Raw genomic sequence first — 18,019 nt, 5'->3', positions numbered from 1 at the left:
CAAAGCAACTCTGCAACTTCCTCTGTAGCCAAAAGTGGCTAAAATGCTGGTTCTCAACCTTACCAATGGCTCCAGTTTTTTAGGCTGCTGTCGTTTTCTCGTCCTCTCCTGAGCTTTTGTAGTGTGTTCAAATGTCAGGAATTGTGTATCACCTTCATTTTCCGTGGGTGTTACAAAACTCAGTCTTCCCTTTGCTCTTATACTATTCAGTCTTGTAAGCAAAGGGTTTTCTGACAGCTCTCCAATACTTTTCAGGTCCAACTCATTCTCTGAGAGACGAAAAGCCATCTTCCTCCCTGGAGAGGTCAGGGTCAAGAAAAGAAAAATGAAAAGTAAAGCAAAAGAATTGGGGAAGTTGGGCTAAGCAGAGGTATTTTAAGAACCAAGCAGAGCTGCATTTGCTTATCCCCAAAGAAAACCTATCAAAGTTATCTCATTCTTCCCAAACTGAATCAAAGTAATGAAAACTATGCCTGGCCTTCTAGAAGACCCACAGCTTGGGTGGGACCCAGGAGTTTGCATTTCTAATAACTTCTTAGGTGATGCTGTTGCTGCCTCTGATTTGGAGACCACATACCTGCATGCATGCTAAGTTTCTTCAGCCATGTCCAACTCTTTGCAACCCTATGGGCTGTAGCCCTCCAGGATCCTCAGTCTATGGGATTCTCCAGGCAAGAATACTGGAGTGGGTTGCCATGTCCTCCTCCAGGGGATCTTCCCGACCCAAGGTTCGAACCCATATCTCTTACATCTCTCCTGCATTAGCTGGCAAGTTCTTTACCGCTAGTGCCAGCTGGGAAGCCCACTAGTCCGGATTTGGAAGGATGAATAGAAATGAAATCATATTGAGATCCTTTCTCACACTTGAGTGTGCAAAATATTTCTGAGGGTGGCAGTGGTGTTCAAAAGAAAGGTAATTCTAACACAAGCAATCTGAGATATATAGCCTAGATACTTATAGATAAACCAAATAAAGGGAAAAAAAGAGTTGATGGCTAAATCATAAAATAGTGCTTCGGGGGATTTTATGAGGATGAGAATCACTTGAGAAGCTTGTGAAAAGGCAGATTCTAATTCATAAACTTTGAGTAGCAAGGTCCCAGAATACTAGATCTATGAGCCTTTTGTAATGGTCTTGTACTTTCACCAACACTCACACTCCAGTCCCATCACATGGATGGAAATACTTTTCTTAAAAACAGTAATACCACACACAAGGTCTTAAACCAGGTGTCAGCAGGTCCAGGTTTTAGTCTAGGTCAGCACTGGCCAATCCAAATACAATGCAAACCTCCTATGTAATTTAAACATTTTAAGTAACCACATTTAAAAACAAAAAGGAACATAAAAAGAATTTTTTAACTTTTTATTTTGTATTAGGCTATAGCCAATTAACAATGTTGTGATAGTTTCAGGTGGACAGTGAAAGGACTCAGCCAAACATATACATGTATTCATTCTTCCCCAAACTCCTCTCCCATCCAGGCTGCCACGTAACATTGAGCAGAGTTCCCTGTGTTATACGGTAGGTCCTTGGTTGTTATCCACGTTAAATATAGCAGTGTGTACATGTCCCCATCCCAACTTCTTCATCACCACCCCTTTCCCCCATGCTTCCCTCTGGCAAACATAGGGCTCCTTCTCTAAGTCTGTGAGTCCAAAAATAAATTAATTTTAATAATGTTTTTTTATTTAACATAACCAAAATATTATCATTTCAACATATAATCAATATAAAACTTATTAATGTGATAGTTTTATTTTTTGTTACTACGTCTTCGAATTATTTCACCTTCAGGATACATTTTAATTCAGAAGAGGCCCCCGGTGTGGCTAGTGGCTACCATATTGAAACAGGTCCAGATCTGACCACTCAGTGAGAGGTCTTGGACAAGTCTGTTGGTATCTCTATTCCTCAGTTTCCAGCCCTCTAAACTGGTAGGTAGGTAGTAGGTATCATTAAAATGCGACTTTCTCTGCCTCTCTGAGCCTTTCCTTCTATTTCTATACTCCAAAGGTCATGCTCAGTCTCTTGCCTAGAAGTCGGAGTTCAGCCCCACAGCTCGATTCCTCAGGACTCACCAAGTCAGACTAGAGAAGCAGCCGCCTCAGAGGGTCTCCTGAGACAAAGCAAAGACAGATCTGGGAGCAGAAAGTTGTCTCTTAAGCCTAGACTGTTTCCCGTTGCCTAGCAGCCACCGGACCTCCACTGAAGCTTACTGCGCCTGTGCGCGACCTGTCTCCACTGGCAACCCCTCAGCCAACTGCTGCTCAGATTCTCAATCCAGGACTGTGCTGGGCAGTCGAGCCAATGACTGTCTCGGAATATTTTTCTGCTTCGCTGTTTGGTCGAGAGCCGGCACTAAACCTGCCGGCCCCTGAGGGCTAGGCTGGAAGCCGGTGCAGCCAAAGGAGGTGGTTCCGTCTGTTTGTTCCTTCGCTTGTCAGCGGCTCACGCTCACTACCCCTCCCTCCTCCAGTAGTGTTTTCTGTTGCTTTTCAAGAGACTTGAGACTGCCTGACATTCGCTTTAATCTAGCTTTGTCTGGTTAGAAGAATCAAGTGCTTTTGTAGACAGTTCAGGCCCCGCTCTCCTAGAGAGCGACCGTCCTGCCTCTCTGCCCCACCCATTGACCTCCTCCCAAGAGTGTCCTAAAACACTAGGAAGGCGGGCTCTTCCCCTCAGACTCCACCCTGTCCTTTCTACTTAGGTTCTTTTCTACCTGAAAGGTAATTTAGTGTCCTTAGCGTCAGGCATAGCAAGCCCATATTACTTGTTCTCTGCACTATATTTACCAAAACAGACCCCGGATCTTGTATGGTATTTGCGTGCGTGCTAAGTCATTTCAGTCGTGCCTGACTCTTTGAGACCCTATGAACTGTAGCCCGCCAGGCTCCTCTGTCCATGGGATTCTCCAGGCAAGAATATTGGAGCGGGTTGCCGTGAGCTCCTCCCGGGGATCCTCCCCACCCAGGGACTGAACCTGCATCTCTTATGTCTCTCCTATGTTAGCAGGCGGGTTTTCTACCACAGGTAGCACCTAGGAAGCCGCTATGGCTTTTAGACCCACCTATTAGGGCGGTGCAGTGGTAAAGAATCCGCTTGCCAATGGAGAAGATTTAAAGTGGAGGGTTCGATCCTAGATGGGGAAGATCCCCTGGAGGAGGAAATGGCAACTTGTGACAGTATTCTTGCCTGGGAAATCCAGTAGACACAGGAACCAGAAGGATTCCAGTTCATGCGGTCGCAAAAGAGTCGGACAGGACTGAGGGATTAAACACACGACAAACAACAAGTCTCCAAATGACTGCTATATGGAAGCAACCCCACGGATGCCCCATGCAGTTGCTTACTTTAGATGCCTTATCCCAGTTAGTGATCAGGGGAAGCAGTCCTTTCACCTGTCTGGGGAAAATATTCCACCAGATGACAGAGTCTTGGTTTTCAGCCTCCCCTCCAAAATAACATAATCACCTCTAAAAGTCATTGTTTTAGTTTTTCCTTTTTGGTCCTTTCTGTTTTAACCTTGATATGTGTTTCTTGCCTTGAATGCAAAGCCGTATATGAAGTGCTCTACATATTAAACTCACAACCTGCAGTTTATCAATCTTAAGATACTCAGGTATGTATTTTACATGCCTACAAAGTAGAGAGACATGTAACATTAGAGCTGGAAGGGATATAACAGATCACTCAATCCAACCGCTTCCCCATTTCATTAAAAAGAAAGCTGAGACCCAGAGAGAAAGCAAGTAATTTACTCCAAGTCAGGCACCTAGCCCTGGTAGAGATAAAACTAGAACACAAATCTCCTAATCTTTAATCAGGAACAGGAAACAACAAGAGAGGAACTTCAGTTTAGAAACAATTAAACAACTCAAGTGTAGACATCATAAGGTAGACACAGGTAACCAGAGCAAATAAAATACAATCTAGTAAGAAAAAAAATTCAAAATCAACCCAATATACATCAAAGCATATTATAATAATATGTTAGACATACCTCCCAAAATAGATTACATTTTGGATGTGCAATGAATATTTTTATCTGTTCCTTTCAAAGTTTATGCAGTGGGAGACAAAAATCTATTGCTCCTCAGGTCAAGAATCCCTTTGTTAGTAGATGAAGATGTATTTTAATGTTAACTTATGAAGCTAAGGATTTCATTCCTAGAGCCAAGAATGATGAGGATAGGAGACGTGGACACAGAGAGTTTTATGAAGGTATTGCTATATTGAACACTACTCATCAAATCTCTCACAACTTATTTTTTTTAATGTGGCAAGATGTCATCTTCATTATCAAATACATACATACCCAGTCGCTTCAGTCGTGTCCTACTCTGCCACCCCATGGACCATAGCCCGCCGGGCTCCTCTGTCCATGGGATTTTCCCGACAAGAATACTGGAGTGGATTGCTATTCAGTCCTACTGAATACTTAATGTATCAACACAAAGAGGAGCTTTGTTTATTGCATGTTAATTGTTTCATAGTTTCTGCAGTAGCAATGATTGTTGCTATTTATTGAGTGCTTCTTATGTGCCAGGTACTATGCTATATATTTTTCATTTATTCTCTCAAATACATCCAACAAACCTGAAATTCCCATATCATAACTAAAGAACTAGGCTACAAAAGATTTACAAGAATAGATTATGAAAGCAGTAATACTAAGTGAAAATGGTTAAAATTCATTGAGCACTAAGTTAAGTTTTGTATGCTGGACCTTTGTGAAATGCTTTCTACTATTATACTGTTCACTGCAACAGCTCATATTGTTTTAGAGGTATTATTGTACCTACTCCACCAAAAAGGAAACTGAGGCTTAAAGAGGTTGATTTACCCAAGATCACTCCATAAGTGGTAAATGGTAGAACTAAGGTGCACATTCAGATTCATGAAATTTAAGTTAAAGTTCCAAAATATAGTCATGGAATTCTGCTACTGGAGGTATCGTAGAATATATTCTTAAAAACTCCTGAAGCAAAGCTCCTGTGTATTTGGATAAACTCCAAGGCACGTTATTTTAACTGTATTGCTGAACTCACAAGAACAAGAGAATCATAACAATAGAGTATTTTTGATGGAAATGTAAACTGGTGCAATCACCATAGAATAGAAAATAGTATCAAGATTCCTCAAAAAATTGAGACTACAACTACCGTGTGGCCCAGCTATTCCACTTCTGGCTATTTATGCAAAGAATACATATTTTCTAATATATTAGAAAAAATATATTCACCCCCATGTTCATCACAGCATTATTTACAGTAGCCAAAATATGGAAACAACCTAAGAGTTCATGAATAATGAATGTATAAAGAAGATGTGGTACATATACACAATGGAATACTACTCAGCCATAAAAAATAAAATCTTGCCATTTGAGACAATAAGTATGGATCTTGAGGGTATTATGCTAAGTGAAATAAGACAGAAAAAGACAAAAATCATATTATTTCACTCATTCATATATGGGATAAAATAATAATAATAAATGAACAAATCAAAGCAAACAGAAACAAAAGCATAGGTATTACAGAGAGCAAAGATGTGATTGCTAGGGGGACTGCAGGTGGTGGGGAGGAGAAAATGGGGGTCAACTCTATGATGATGGGTGGAAACTAAATTTTTGATGGTGAGCACACTGTAGTGTATATAGAAGTTAAAATAATGTATACAATGTTATATACTTGAGATTTATGTCATATACCAATGTTATGGCAAAAAAAAATTTTTTTAAAACCAAACTGTATACGTAAAGTGTGTGTAGCTAATTGTGTGTAAGTTACACTTAAGTAAAATTTTTCCAAGAAATAAAATTGTATGCACAAATTTTTTTAAAAAGTAACAATTATTCCTAGAATTACACTTCAAAATCACTTGTAAGTGTGAAAGTGAAAGTGTTAGTTGCTAAGTCATGTCTGACTCTTTGCCACCCCATAGACTGTAGCCCTCGGGGCTCCTCTTTCCATGGGATTCTCCAGGCAAGAATACTGGAGTGGGTAGCCATTCCCTTCTCCAGGAGACCTTCCTGACCCAGGGATCAAACCCTGGTCTCCCATCTGAGCCACCAAGGAAGCCCAAAAATCATGTGAGGCTTTTCTAAACATACAGATTTCCAGGCTCATGCCAGACCTGGTAAATAGGAATCTTTGATATTGGTGTTTAGGCACATATAAGCTTAAAAACCTCTATATGTAAATCAAATGAACATCTCTGGCTAGGAACCACATCTGCAGGTGAAAATGTATGAAGATTAAAAGATGTTACATTAAATAGGTCATAAAACATTTTGCCTAACATGATTATATTTTTACAAGCAGAAATGTATGTAAACTCACTAAACTATATGGAAGAAAAATATAGTATTTTATGAGATTTGTGGATATTTTATACTCTTTGCTCTTCTGTATATTTAAAAATAAAAGCTGTATACTGCTTTTGTATACAAAAAAAAGCAGTCGGTGGCTCAGATGGGAGACCCAGGTTTGATCCCTGGGTTGGGAAGATCCCCTGGAGAAGGGAATGGTTACCCACTCCAGTATTCTTGTCTGGAAAAGTGAGTTATTTTTAAGTTAACAAAGAAAATATATGAGAGCATAAAATAGAGGGACCATGAATTTGGTGGAGGCCAGGGTGAATGGAGCAGGGACACTGGTGGAGGAGTTAGCCTTCAGTGTAAATAAGACAATTTCCTTCATGTGGAAGGAAGGAAGATGGAAGTAGATTAGACGGATTGGTAGATTTGGGCCAGATTTCTTCATTGTCTCTGTGAAGCAGGAAGTAAGCTCAGCCGCAGATAAGGATGGACATGGGGGTGGTCAGGCTCCTTATAATTTATATGGTGGTGGTGGGATAACCCATCTTTAGTCTTGATTGTTAACAGTTTAGTTTCAGGGTCTGTAAAACTGCTTAAAATTGTGTTCATGGGTGTGAGGAATTGAGAGATTGGGATTGACATGATTGATACAGTGTATAAAACAGATAAGTAATTGTCACGGTCTTTGTAGACTGGGATCTGGGGACTGGAGTCAACGAGAAGAAGGACACAGGGGACCCAAGTCTCAAGCGAAACAAGGGTGCTTTATTTGCAGAAATGCATGTTTATGTATCTTCATACAAGGCAGCTTTAGGCAGTAAAAAAAATTGAGCAAAAACAAAGCCAAGCAAATAACAGTCTTCAAAGGGCCAGAAAGCATTCCATATCCTGAGTAAGAGGGACATAACTAAATAAATTACCTTTAAGTAAAAGGTCACTAAAGGGAGTCACTAAAAAAATCCAGACAGGTGCCCTTTCTCATGATCTCAGTCCTGAGAACTGCATACAGCTTTACTCGTTCCTGTTTTCCAGGAACTGATAAGAAATAGAGAGTCCTTGAAAAACGACACATACAAAAAAGAAAATAACATATTGGATCCGTTAAAGTTAAACGTCCCCTGACAACTAATAAGAACCTACTGTATAGCACAGGGAACTCTGCTTAATGCACTGTGTGACCTGAACAGGAAGGAAATCAAGAGAGGGGAGATAAGTGTTTGTTTAGGTGATTCACTTTGCTGCACAGTAGAAACTGACACAACATTGTGTTGCAACTATATTCCAATAAAAACTAATTTTAAAAATACCTACAAAAAATTGTATTCATGTTTTGTTCCCAGCTGTTTGATTTTCAAAGGAGTCTGTGATCAATCGCGGCTCAGAGTTGGGAACTCTGCCCACTCTAAGTGGTGATGGGGGTGGTGGCCATGATGGTATCATATTCTGTTGCTCTATCACCACCCTGTGGTCAAATGGATGTACTGCCAAAGGCGGATTTGAAGCACAGAGTTTGAACTTGCCACGTGGCTCAGAGGTAAAGAACCCACCTGCAAGAGTCCGATTTTCTGGGTTCCCAAGATCCCCTGGAGTAGGAAATGGCAGCCCATTGCAATATTCTTGCCTGGGCAATCCCATGGACAGAGAAGCCTAGTGAGCTACGGTCCATGGGGCTGCAAAGAGTCAGATACGACTTAGCCACTAAACAGTAACAGCAACAACAAAAATAGCTTCTCATCTTAGATTTGGAAGGGACTTGGGGCATTCTACGATCTAATGTCCCACACATTATGAGATCTAATAATAATAACTACAAAGTTTTCCTCCAAAATGTTGAACCAATATTAATTATTCATTAATGAGAAGACCGGCCCAAGCCCAGATAACTATATTCCAATTAAAGATTTTTACAGAAGTGATCTCTGAGCCAGTGTTGAATGTTTCTGAAAGGCCAAAAACATTATGTGTGTTGAGACTGACTAGGAGAGTTTTGAAACACCCTGATGCCTAGGCCAGATGCTATGCTAATTAAGCTCTCTAAGAGTGAGAGGCCCAAGCATCAGGGTTTTATCTAACGACCTCTTCCCCATGTGATTCCAATGTCCAGCCAAGTCCAAGGGCCTCAGCCACAAGTCCTTGCTGTTCAAGGTGTGCTCCATGATCCAGCGGCATTGGCACCCCACCCCCCCGCCACCCCAGGAGCTTGTTAAATTGTGGGATCTCAGGTCCTGCCCCAGATCTCCTGAATCAGCCTGTATTTTAATAATTCTCAGGTGACTCACTGCATATCAAATTAAACTCTGTTAAAGAGATCAGAATGGTTGTCCAGTAGGTCCGCTGGATACACGAGGCAGGAATGGTGCTTAAAAGGTGGGCTTTTCATCTCTGATCACTTCCAGCTACAGAAAATGTGTGACTTCTATGCCACTGCTGAACAGCTCTAGTGGTCTGAAAGATTCTTTTCTTTTGGTAGATGTCAAAATATACTTTCTAGCCAGTTCTGCAAATTGCCCCCATGATCTCTTTTAAAATATTTGAAGGACTTCCCTGGTGATCTAGTGGTTAAGAATATACTTGCCAATGCGGGGAACACAGATCCTATCTCTGGTCCGGGAAAATTCCACATGCTGAGGGACAACTAAACCCGTGTGCCACAACTACTGAGCCTGAGAGTCGCAACTATTGAAGCTCATATGCCCTAGAGTCCTTGCTCTGAAGCAAGAGAAGCCTCTGCAGTGAGTAACCTGCGCACCGTAACTTGAGAGTTGCCACTCACTAGAGAAAGCCTGCATGTAGCAGCGAAGACCTTGCACAGCCAAAAATAAGTAAATAAAACAGACAAACACCTTGCAAGATTACAAATCTCTCAAATTTAGAATGAAAACAGTGACACACTTAGATTAAAAAATAAAATTATTTGAGAGCAGAAACTTAATCTTCCTTCTTTGAAACCCACCCTTTCAACCTTCCAGTTTCTTTAGTATGCTATTAATATTTTTGCAGAACTCCTAGTAATTCTACCCTAAAAATGGCTCCCAGAAGTGAAAGTGAGAATGTAGATGAGGTGTGACATAACAAGAATAGTAGGAAAATGACTTTGGTTTCTCAGGAAATTTTACTAAAGCCTCCTTTTTCTTACTGAAAATAGATATTAGGATCTTTGTCAAATGCTACAATATAAAGAACTTGGATTCAGTAAACAAATCAATGCTGATGGTCCCAGAGAGCCTCAGGTCATTCACACGTGACCACTGATGGTCCCTTGAGCTCAGAGAGACCATGGGAACCTCCAATCTGGGCTTCCCAGTGGCTCAGCATTTGCATTGCAGGAGACACAGGAGATGTGGGTTTGATCCTTGAGTCGGGAAGATCCCCTGGAGGAGGGCATGGCAACCCACTCCAGTACTTTTGCCTGGGGAACCCCGTGGACAGAGGAGCCTGCGGTCTACAATCCATAGGGTTACAAAGAGTCAGACATGACTGAAGCAACTTAGCATGCACCTGCTACCACTAATGTGCAGAGTGGCAGAGAGGGGGCAGGTTTGTGGGACTGAGCCTTTAACCTGTGGTGTCCAACATTGTCTCCAGGTAACTCTTTGTCAGAACTGAGTTGGATTGTGGAGACTTAGCTGGTGTCTAAGAATTTTATGTTGGCATGAGAACCACCCCTCCTCCTGCCATATGTTGGAAATGGGGTCAGAATCTTAAGAGCATAGAACAGGGGTTAGCAAGTACCACCCCATGAATCAAATCCAGATTGTTGCCTGTTTTTGTACACAAAGTTTTACTGGAATACAGCCGTGATCATTTATTTACATATTTATTGTTCAGTCGCTCAGTCGCATCTGACTCTTTGTCACCCCATGGACTGCTGCAGCACGTCAGGCTTCCCTGTCCTTTGCCATCTCCTAGAGCTTGCTCAAACTCATGTCCATTGAGTCAGTGATGCCACCCAACCACCTTGTCCTCTGTCATCATATTTATATATTTACTATAGCTATTTTGGGGGCTTCCCTGGTAGTTCAGACAGTAAAGCATCTGCCTACAATGTGGGAGACCCGGGTTCGATCCCTGGGTCAGGAAGATACCCTGGAGAAGGAAATGGCAACCCACTCCAATATTCTTGCCTGGAAAATCCCATGGACTGAGGATCCTGGTAGGCTACAGTCCATGTAGTCGCAAAGAGTCGGACACGACTGAGCGACTTCACTTCACTTCACTTCACTTCATAGCTATTTTTGCACTATAACAGCAGAGTCATATAGTTGTGACAGAGACTATCTGACCCACAAATATTCACTATCTGGTCTGTTAAAGAAAAAGTTTGCTGACTCCTGCTGTAGTAAATAAAAATATAAAAAGGGACTCACCAAGTCAGGATAAGCTATAATTCTAACTTCAGTTAGATTAAATCTCCTGGGAAATGTCTCATTGCTGTCAATTTTTTGCCTCTGTAGACATTTTATAATTTATATCATCATTTTTGGTCTTTAGACAAGTTGGAAATAGGTAAGCTAATACCAGAGTCTAGTAATTGTGTTTGTAAATGGTAAGAAGACAGTGAGTGACACGTAGTGGACAATAGCAGGAAGTTCTGAAACTTACACTGCCCAAGGCACTGAGATATTTGACTAAAAAGTGTTTGAAAAGATTGTTCTTATAGACTCTTGGGCAAATGTGCCATTTTGAATATACCCAACTACTTTCATCCCTCCCTACAACTGTACAGAAAGGATTTTTTAAAGTTATAAACTCAGAGAAATTAGGAGAATGGGAGAAGAGACAACAGGTATAAAAATCTGGATTCTAGAAAGCAGAAATATGAATGGTAAGTGGTTAAACAAACACAAAAATGATAGAGTCTAAGCAGTTGTGGGGAAAGATAATGTCCAACCTGATGGACGCTACAGAATCCCCAAAGCCTCTGAAATCAGTGGTATCAGGTATTTCTGGAAATAGGGTCTTTAAATAAGGATGTCGGCTGATTGACAAGGAAGTGGTCAGGTCTTCAAATCTGGTCCACCCTCCCCAAACCCAGAAGAAGACTGGAAACTTATACTCTGGAGTGAGTAAAATCACCTCTAGACTGATAGATGATATGCACATTTGAGGGTGGGTCACCATCAATGGGGACACCGAGAGTCGGACACGACTGAAGCGACTTAGCACGCACACATGCACACCATACTGAAAATAGTGAGATGACCTGAATGTGTGCATACCAGATGATGAGATCACCCAACCCTCTTTCCCCACTTAATTCCCAGAATAATGGCCTAGGGTGTCCAACCATCTCAATTTCCTGGGACTGCAGGTGTTTCCAGGATGGAGTCTTGGAGTTTCAAAACCAATACAGTCCTGAGCAAACCAGGATGTCACCCTAGTCTCAAAACATCAGCAGTTAGACCCTCCCGTTCAGGAGACTGGGAGAATCTTCTTTGGGGAATATTACCAGCCCAAGGGGAACAATCTGAACATATGGAGAGTGGAGGTTCTACATCTTAGTGGTCCAGTCAGATCAACCTTGTAGGGATGGTTGTTAAACAAGCTCCAAATGGGCACTTGGAGGTTCCAGTTGTGTTTTTAGATCCTCTTTCAGCAATAAGCAGACAACTAAGAATCATTAGACAATTCAGGGAAAGTCTCACATAAAAGACAGAAGCTAGAACTGTATAAACAACAGGAGAGGTAAGTACGTGATTCAAGTTGGGATGTCAGAGTCTTTCTCTTGGATCTCAAAAGGTGCACCTGGAGGGAGAGTCTTCTCTTCCTCTCCAGCCATGTGCTGTTAGGAAGTGTCTGGAGCTCCTGGAGGCCCTATTCTCCTCTATAAAGGGAAGGCCACAGTTGGCCACACAGAGATGCACTAATGGGAAATGAACTCAGCCTAGTGTCCCCATGGCTTTTCATGCCAAGATCATTATCTCTAAAGCTGTCTTTCTTTTTCCAAAGTTTGGTTGTATGAGTCAATAAATTCCAAGACTTTTCCAAAAAGGCATAAGTATGAGCAGATTTTTTTGTCATTTGAAACCAACTGGTCCTGGTATGACTCATGAATGGTGTTGCCCATTCTACACATCTGCCTTTTTAATCCATACTCTATATCCAGAAAGTTTTCAAATCATCTTTTGCCCCTGTTTAAAATAAAGATTGACCAACTCTTGAAGGTAAAAATACATGAGATTTCAGTAAGCATTGGATGCTTTTAGCAAACCCAACACACACTAACTTTTCATTATCTCTCACGATGACATCTTCCCCAAAATAAAATCTAGACAAAAGACTGAAATGTAGATATCTGGATCATAAAGCAAACATGAAGAGAAGAAAGAAAACTGTGCGTTAACTCTGCTAGTCTTCCACATAGTAGTGAAGGAAAAATGTGGTATCCATAAAGATTGTGTTCAATAGCAAGCAGCAGAACACCCAATTAACAGTGACTTAATTGAACAGGCTTGTTGGGAGTTATTAATGCCACGTGTTCCTATGATTCTTGGCCTTTTCATTATGATGGTAATAGGGTTATTGCAGTCCCAGCCATCATGTGCACATACAAGAGAGAAATAAGAGGATAAAGTCAAAGGATGTATTTGCCTCTTTACAGAGGAAGAGCAAAAGCTCTTCCAGAAGCCCCTACATCAGATTAGATTTCCCCTTCAGGCTTCCCTAGTGGCTCAGATGGTAAGGAATCTGTCTGCAATGCAGGAGACCCGAGTTCAGCCCCTGGGTTGGGAAGATCCCCTGGAGAAGAGAAAGGCAATCCACTCTAATATTCTTGCCTGGAGAATTCCACGGACAGAGGAGCCTGGCCAGCTACAGTCCATGGGGTCACAAAAGAGTGGATGTGACTAAGTGACTAACAATTTCGCTATCTATGTGTCTTTGGCTGGAACAGGGTCCAAAGTTTACATCTAGCTGAAAACAAGACTGAGAAGGTAGGAAACAAGATTGTCGCAAACGGCTTGGTACTGTCATGGTTCATTACCTAGGGCTAGACATATGTGCCCTCCTCCATGAGGGGGTATTGACACAGAAGGACAGGAAAAGCGATGCTGTGTGGGGAGGCATGCCTACCACAGGAACCAAAGTAAGTAGGTTACAGTGTTAAAAATAGTGCTGAAACTGAAACTCTCACATATGGTGGGTGAGACTTCAGAAGGGTACGATCACTTTGAAAAGCAATTTGGCAGTTTTTTACCTGCCTAGATGAATTTCACAAATGTGATTAAAGATCTTGAGATGGAAGAAATTATCCTGGATTATCCAGATGGGCCCAATGTAAACCAAAAGAAAAGGATTCTTTTCTAGAGCCTCCAGGAGTGATGCAGCCATGCCAACACCTTGGTTTTAGATTTCTGATCACTTAGTTAAAGAGTCAACTGTATAATATACACACTACCATATATAAAATATGGGCTTCCCTGGCAGCTCACACAGTAAAGAATCTGCCTGCAATGCAGGAGACCCAGGCTCCATCTTGGGTGGGGAAGATTCCCCTGGAGAAGGGAATGGCTACTCAATCCAGTATTCTTGCCTGGAGAATTCCATGGACAGAGGAGTCTGGTGGGCTACAGTCCATGGGGTTGCAATGTCAGATATGACTGAGTGACTAACACTATCTACAGCACTATCTATCTACCTATATATAAAATAGCTAATCAACAAGGACCTACTGTATAGCACAGAGAACTCTACTTGATATTCTGTAATAACCTATATGGGGAAAGGATCTGAAAAAGAATGGGTATATATATATATACATACACATATATATATATATACACACATATATATATACACACACACATATATATATGTATATATATATAACTGAATCACTTTGCTATACACCTGAAACTAACACAGCATTGTAAATCAACTATACTTCAATATAAAAATTATTTTTACAAAGAGTCAAGCTATAAATGTAAAGCATAGCTTCTGTCCTATAATTAATTGGGAAGGCAGACTAAGCTTTTAAAGAAGTGTTTAAATAACTAGTCATAATCACCTGAATTATTTTCTTAGGATACTTCTCCTTTCATATCTAAGAATAGAGTACCCAATTTATACTTGCAAATCTGAGTATAAAGGTAGGCTGGAGTCTTAATTGTTGCTGTTGTTCAGTAACTCAGTCCAGTCCGACTCTTTTTGACCCCATGGACTACAGCACACCAGTCTTCCCTGTCCTTCACTGTCTCCCAGAGTTTGTTCAAACTCATGTCCATTGAGTCTATGATGCACTCAACCATCTCTTCCGCTGTCATCCCCTTCTCCTCCTGCCCTCCATATTTCCCAGCATAAAGGTCTTTTTCAATGAGTCAGCTCTTCCATCAGGTGGCCAAAGTATTGGAACTTCAGCTTCAACATCAGTCCTTCCAAAGAATATTCAGGATTGATTTCCTTTAGGATTGACTGGTTGGACCTCCTTGCTGTCGAAGAGACTCTGAAGAGTCTTCCCCAGCACCACAGTTTTAAAGCAGTGTGTCAATTAATTTAGAAGACAAGAGACAGAACTCTTTAAAAAGACAGCTTCGACCCATACAAATATCCCACAGGGTCATGATGTCCTAGAGTGGGGTGTTTGTCCCCAGAGATGTACTTTCCTTTCTTTGGCACTTTCCTCATAGACAGGGACTTGAGACCAGGTTCAAAGAGTGTTGTCAGCAACTCAGCAAGAGGCTGGCAGTGCTGACTTAGTTCTCCTGTGATCTGGGAAAGTGGACCAGTCCTTGCACTCTGACTGCTTCTTCCATTGGGCCCAAATCATGTTCGCCAAAGTCTAGCTAGTGGTAAAGAACCCGCCTGCCAATGCAGGAGACATAAGAGATGCAGGTTCGATCCCTGGGTCAGGAAGACTCCCTGAAGAAGGAAATGGCAACCTACTCCAGTATTCTTGCCTGGAGAATCCCATGGACAGAGAAGCCTGTCCATGGGATCGCAAAGAGACAGACATCACTGAAGTGACTTAGCACTCAGCACAGCAGGAATTTGCCAAGGGCAGACCCTGAAGGCTCCTAATTCATAGTCAGCTTCTTTACCATTGCTGACAATCTGCAAGTGCTTGGAATTTAGCAATAAATCTTTCCTATGTTGGGGCTTCCCAGGTGGCGCTAGTGCTAAAGAATCTTCCTGCCAATGCAGGAGATGCAAGAGTCATGGGTTCGATCCCTGGGTCAGGAAGACCTCCTGGAGAAGGAAATGGCAACTGACTCCATATTCTTGCCTGGAAAATTCCATGGACAGAGAAGCCTGGTGGGCAACAGTTCATGGACTTGCAAAAACTCAGGCATGATTGAACATATACATACACAAATAAGTGGGTGATGCCAAAAGCCAGCCTTGGGGACTAGCTGTTCTCTGGCACCCCAGTTGAAAGCATCTCAGTATGAGGAAGCTTTCTTTGCTCAACACCTTGGGCTGGTCCAGACACACAGGCAATCCTGAATCAATATTTGTTGAGTTAACACGTGACCTATTGGTTCTAATCATTAAATGCCTTCTTAACTGCCAAGTGCAGGGAACACTGCAGATAGCCTTAAAGATTAGGTTTCCTTGGACATCTTTGTCTGTTCCAGATTTTGTGCTTCTATTGCCTTTGCAGTGAAAGCAAGCTCCTCTTTTCTTGCCATGGGAAAGGCCAACAGCTATGCAAACCTGGGCAATAAAGTTAGCTCTTAACCAGTTAGCTATTAACCAGTAGACAAGATAAGTTAGCTCCTTATCAAACTCCAGGCACCTCCCTATCCTAACTTTTTCCAGCTCCAAGTGGAAAAGCCTTGGGCAATCACAGTGTGCATTTGCTGTAAGCTCCTCCCCAAGTTGTATCCTGTTGGCAACAGGTCAGAATCAATAGCTGGCAGCTTGAGGGCTTCCCTGGTGGCTCAGACCCACTCCAGTATTCTTGCCTGGAGAATCCCATGGACAGAGGAGCCTGCCGGGCTACAGTCCATGGGGTCACAAAGAATCGGACATGACTGAGCTACTAAGCACACACAGGCTGAGGTGGAGGAAGGCATCAATTGGCAGGCAGTCTGCAGGCTGAGGGGTGAGTGAAGCTGGAAAGGGGCAGCAGCCTCAGGAGTTGATGATGGGGTTAGGTGGGCGGTGACTTAATTACTTTTTATACTTTGCCGGAACTTTGAATTTATTTTGGACCCATTTAAGTCTTATTCCTCACTGGGGGCCCTACAAGGCATTGAATCCTTATACTTTATAATTAAAGCAAAGATACAGAATTGTGGAAAATGTTAAGCTATGTTTGAGAAAGGAGTAGTGTAATGATGTGTGTAGAAAAAGCTAATATCTCTAACGGGAAATGAGGCAGAAAAGAAGTTTGGGAAGAAGTCCCAGAAGACTTCGGGGATAAGTATTAATGAGTACGTGTTAAGCTGTGTCCGACTCTTTGCGACCCTACGGACTGTAACCTACCAGGCTCCTCTGTTCATGGGATTCTCCAGGCAAAAATACTGGAGTGGGTTGCCACGTCCTCTGCCAGAGGATCTTCCCCACCCAGGGATCAAACTAGCATCTCTTATGTCTCCTGCGTTGGCAGGTGGGTTGTTTACCACTAGCACCACCTGGGAGGCCCAAGTGTCAGTAGCCATTAAGATAAAATGAACTTCCAGATGTTTAAGCTGGTTTTAGAAAAGACAGAGGAACCAGAGATCAAATTGCCAACATCTGCTGGATCATCAAAGAAGCAAGAGAGTTCCAAAAAAACATCTATTTCTGCTTTATTGACTATGCCAAAGCCTTTGACTGTGTGGATCACAATGCTGCTGCTAAGTCGCTTCAGTCGTGTCCAACTCTGTGCGACCCCATAGACGGCAGCCCACCAGGCTCCACCATCCCTGGGATTCTCCAGGCAAGAACACTGGAGTGGGTCGCCATTTCCTTCTCCAATGCATGAAAGTGAAAAGTCAAAGTGAAGTCGCTCAGTCGTGTCCGACTCTTAGCGACCCCATAGATTGCAGCCCACCAGGCTCCTCCATCCATGGGATTTTCCAGGCAAGAGTATTGGAGTGGGGTGCCATTGCCTTCTCCAGTGGATCACAATAAACTGTGGAAAATTCTGAAGGAGATGGGAATACCAGACCACCTGACCTGCCTCTTGAGAAACCTGCATGCAGGTCAGGAAGCAACAGTTAGAACTGGACATGGAACAACAGACTGGTTCCAAATAGGGAAAGGAGTACATCAAGGCTGTATATTGTCATCCTGCTTATTTAACTTATATGTAGAGTACATCATGAGAAATGGAGGAAGCACAAGCTGGAATCAAGATCGCCAGGAGAAATATCAATAACTTCAGATATGCAGATGACACCACTCTTATGGCAGAAAGTGAAGAAGAACTAAAGAGCCTCTTGATGAAAGTGAAAGAGGAGAGTGAAAACATTGGCTTAAAGCTCAACATTCAGAAAACTAAGATCATGGCATCTGGTCCCATCACTTCATGGCAAATAGATGGGGAAAGAGTGAGTGGCTGACTTTATTTTTTTGGGCTCCAAGATCACTCCAGATGGTGACTGCAGCCATGAAATTAAAAGACACTTACCCCTTGGAAGAAAAGTTATGACCAACCTAGACAGCATATTAAAAAGCAAAGACATTACTTTGTCAACAAAGGTCCATCTAGTCAAGGCTATGGTTTTTCCAGTAGTCATATATGGATGTGAGAGTTGGCCTATAAA

General features: G+C 42.1%; 1 protein-coding gene and 1 long non-coding RNA gene across 2 annotated transcripts in view; one reads left to right on the top strand and one right to left on the bottom strand.

Annotated features, from left to right (window-relative positions):
- DNAH6 (dynein axonemal heavy chain 6) overlaps positions 1-2,211 on the bottom strand; it is a 281,257-nt gene extending 279,046 nt beyond the window's left edge. The window contains exons 1-2 of the mRNA XM_081596922.1: positions 2,083-2,211; positions 64-296 (exon numbers count right to left, since the gene is read on the bottom strand). Coding sequence (XP_081453048.1) covers positions 64-288 — 225 coding nt within the window. The 5' untranslated portion in view covers positions 289-296; positions 2,083-2,211. The remainder of the gene's footprint in view (positions 1-63; positions 297-2,082) is intronic.
- Positions 2,212-10,329: 8,118 nt separating this feature from the next.
- The window catches only part of LOC145547409 (uncharacterized), a 57,626-nt gene continuing 49,936 nt past the window's right edge, over positions 10,330-18,019 (top strand). The window contains exon 1 of the long non-coding RNA XR_014083815.1: positions 10,330-10,372. This is a non-coding gene — a long non-coding RNA (uncharacterized LOC145547409). The remainder of the gene's footprint in view (positions 10,373-18,019) is intronic.

The sequence above is a fragment of the Giraffa tippelskirchi genome, chromosome 4 (genome assembly GCF_054371585.1).
Source record: "Giraffa tippelskirchi isolate mGirTip1 chromosome 4, T2T-mGirTip1v1.2.pri, whole genome shotgun sequence".
In the NCBI taxonomy this organism is placed as follows: Eukaryota; Metazoa; Chordata; class Mammalia; order Artiodactyla; family Giraffidae; genus Giraffa; species Giraffa tippelskirchi.
This window is presented reverse-complemented; position numbering and strand designations above follow the sequence as displayed.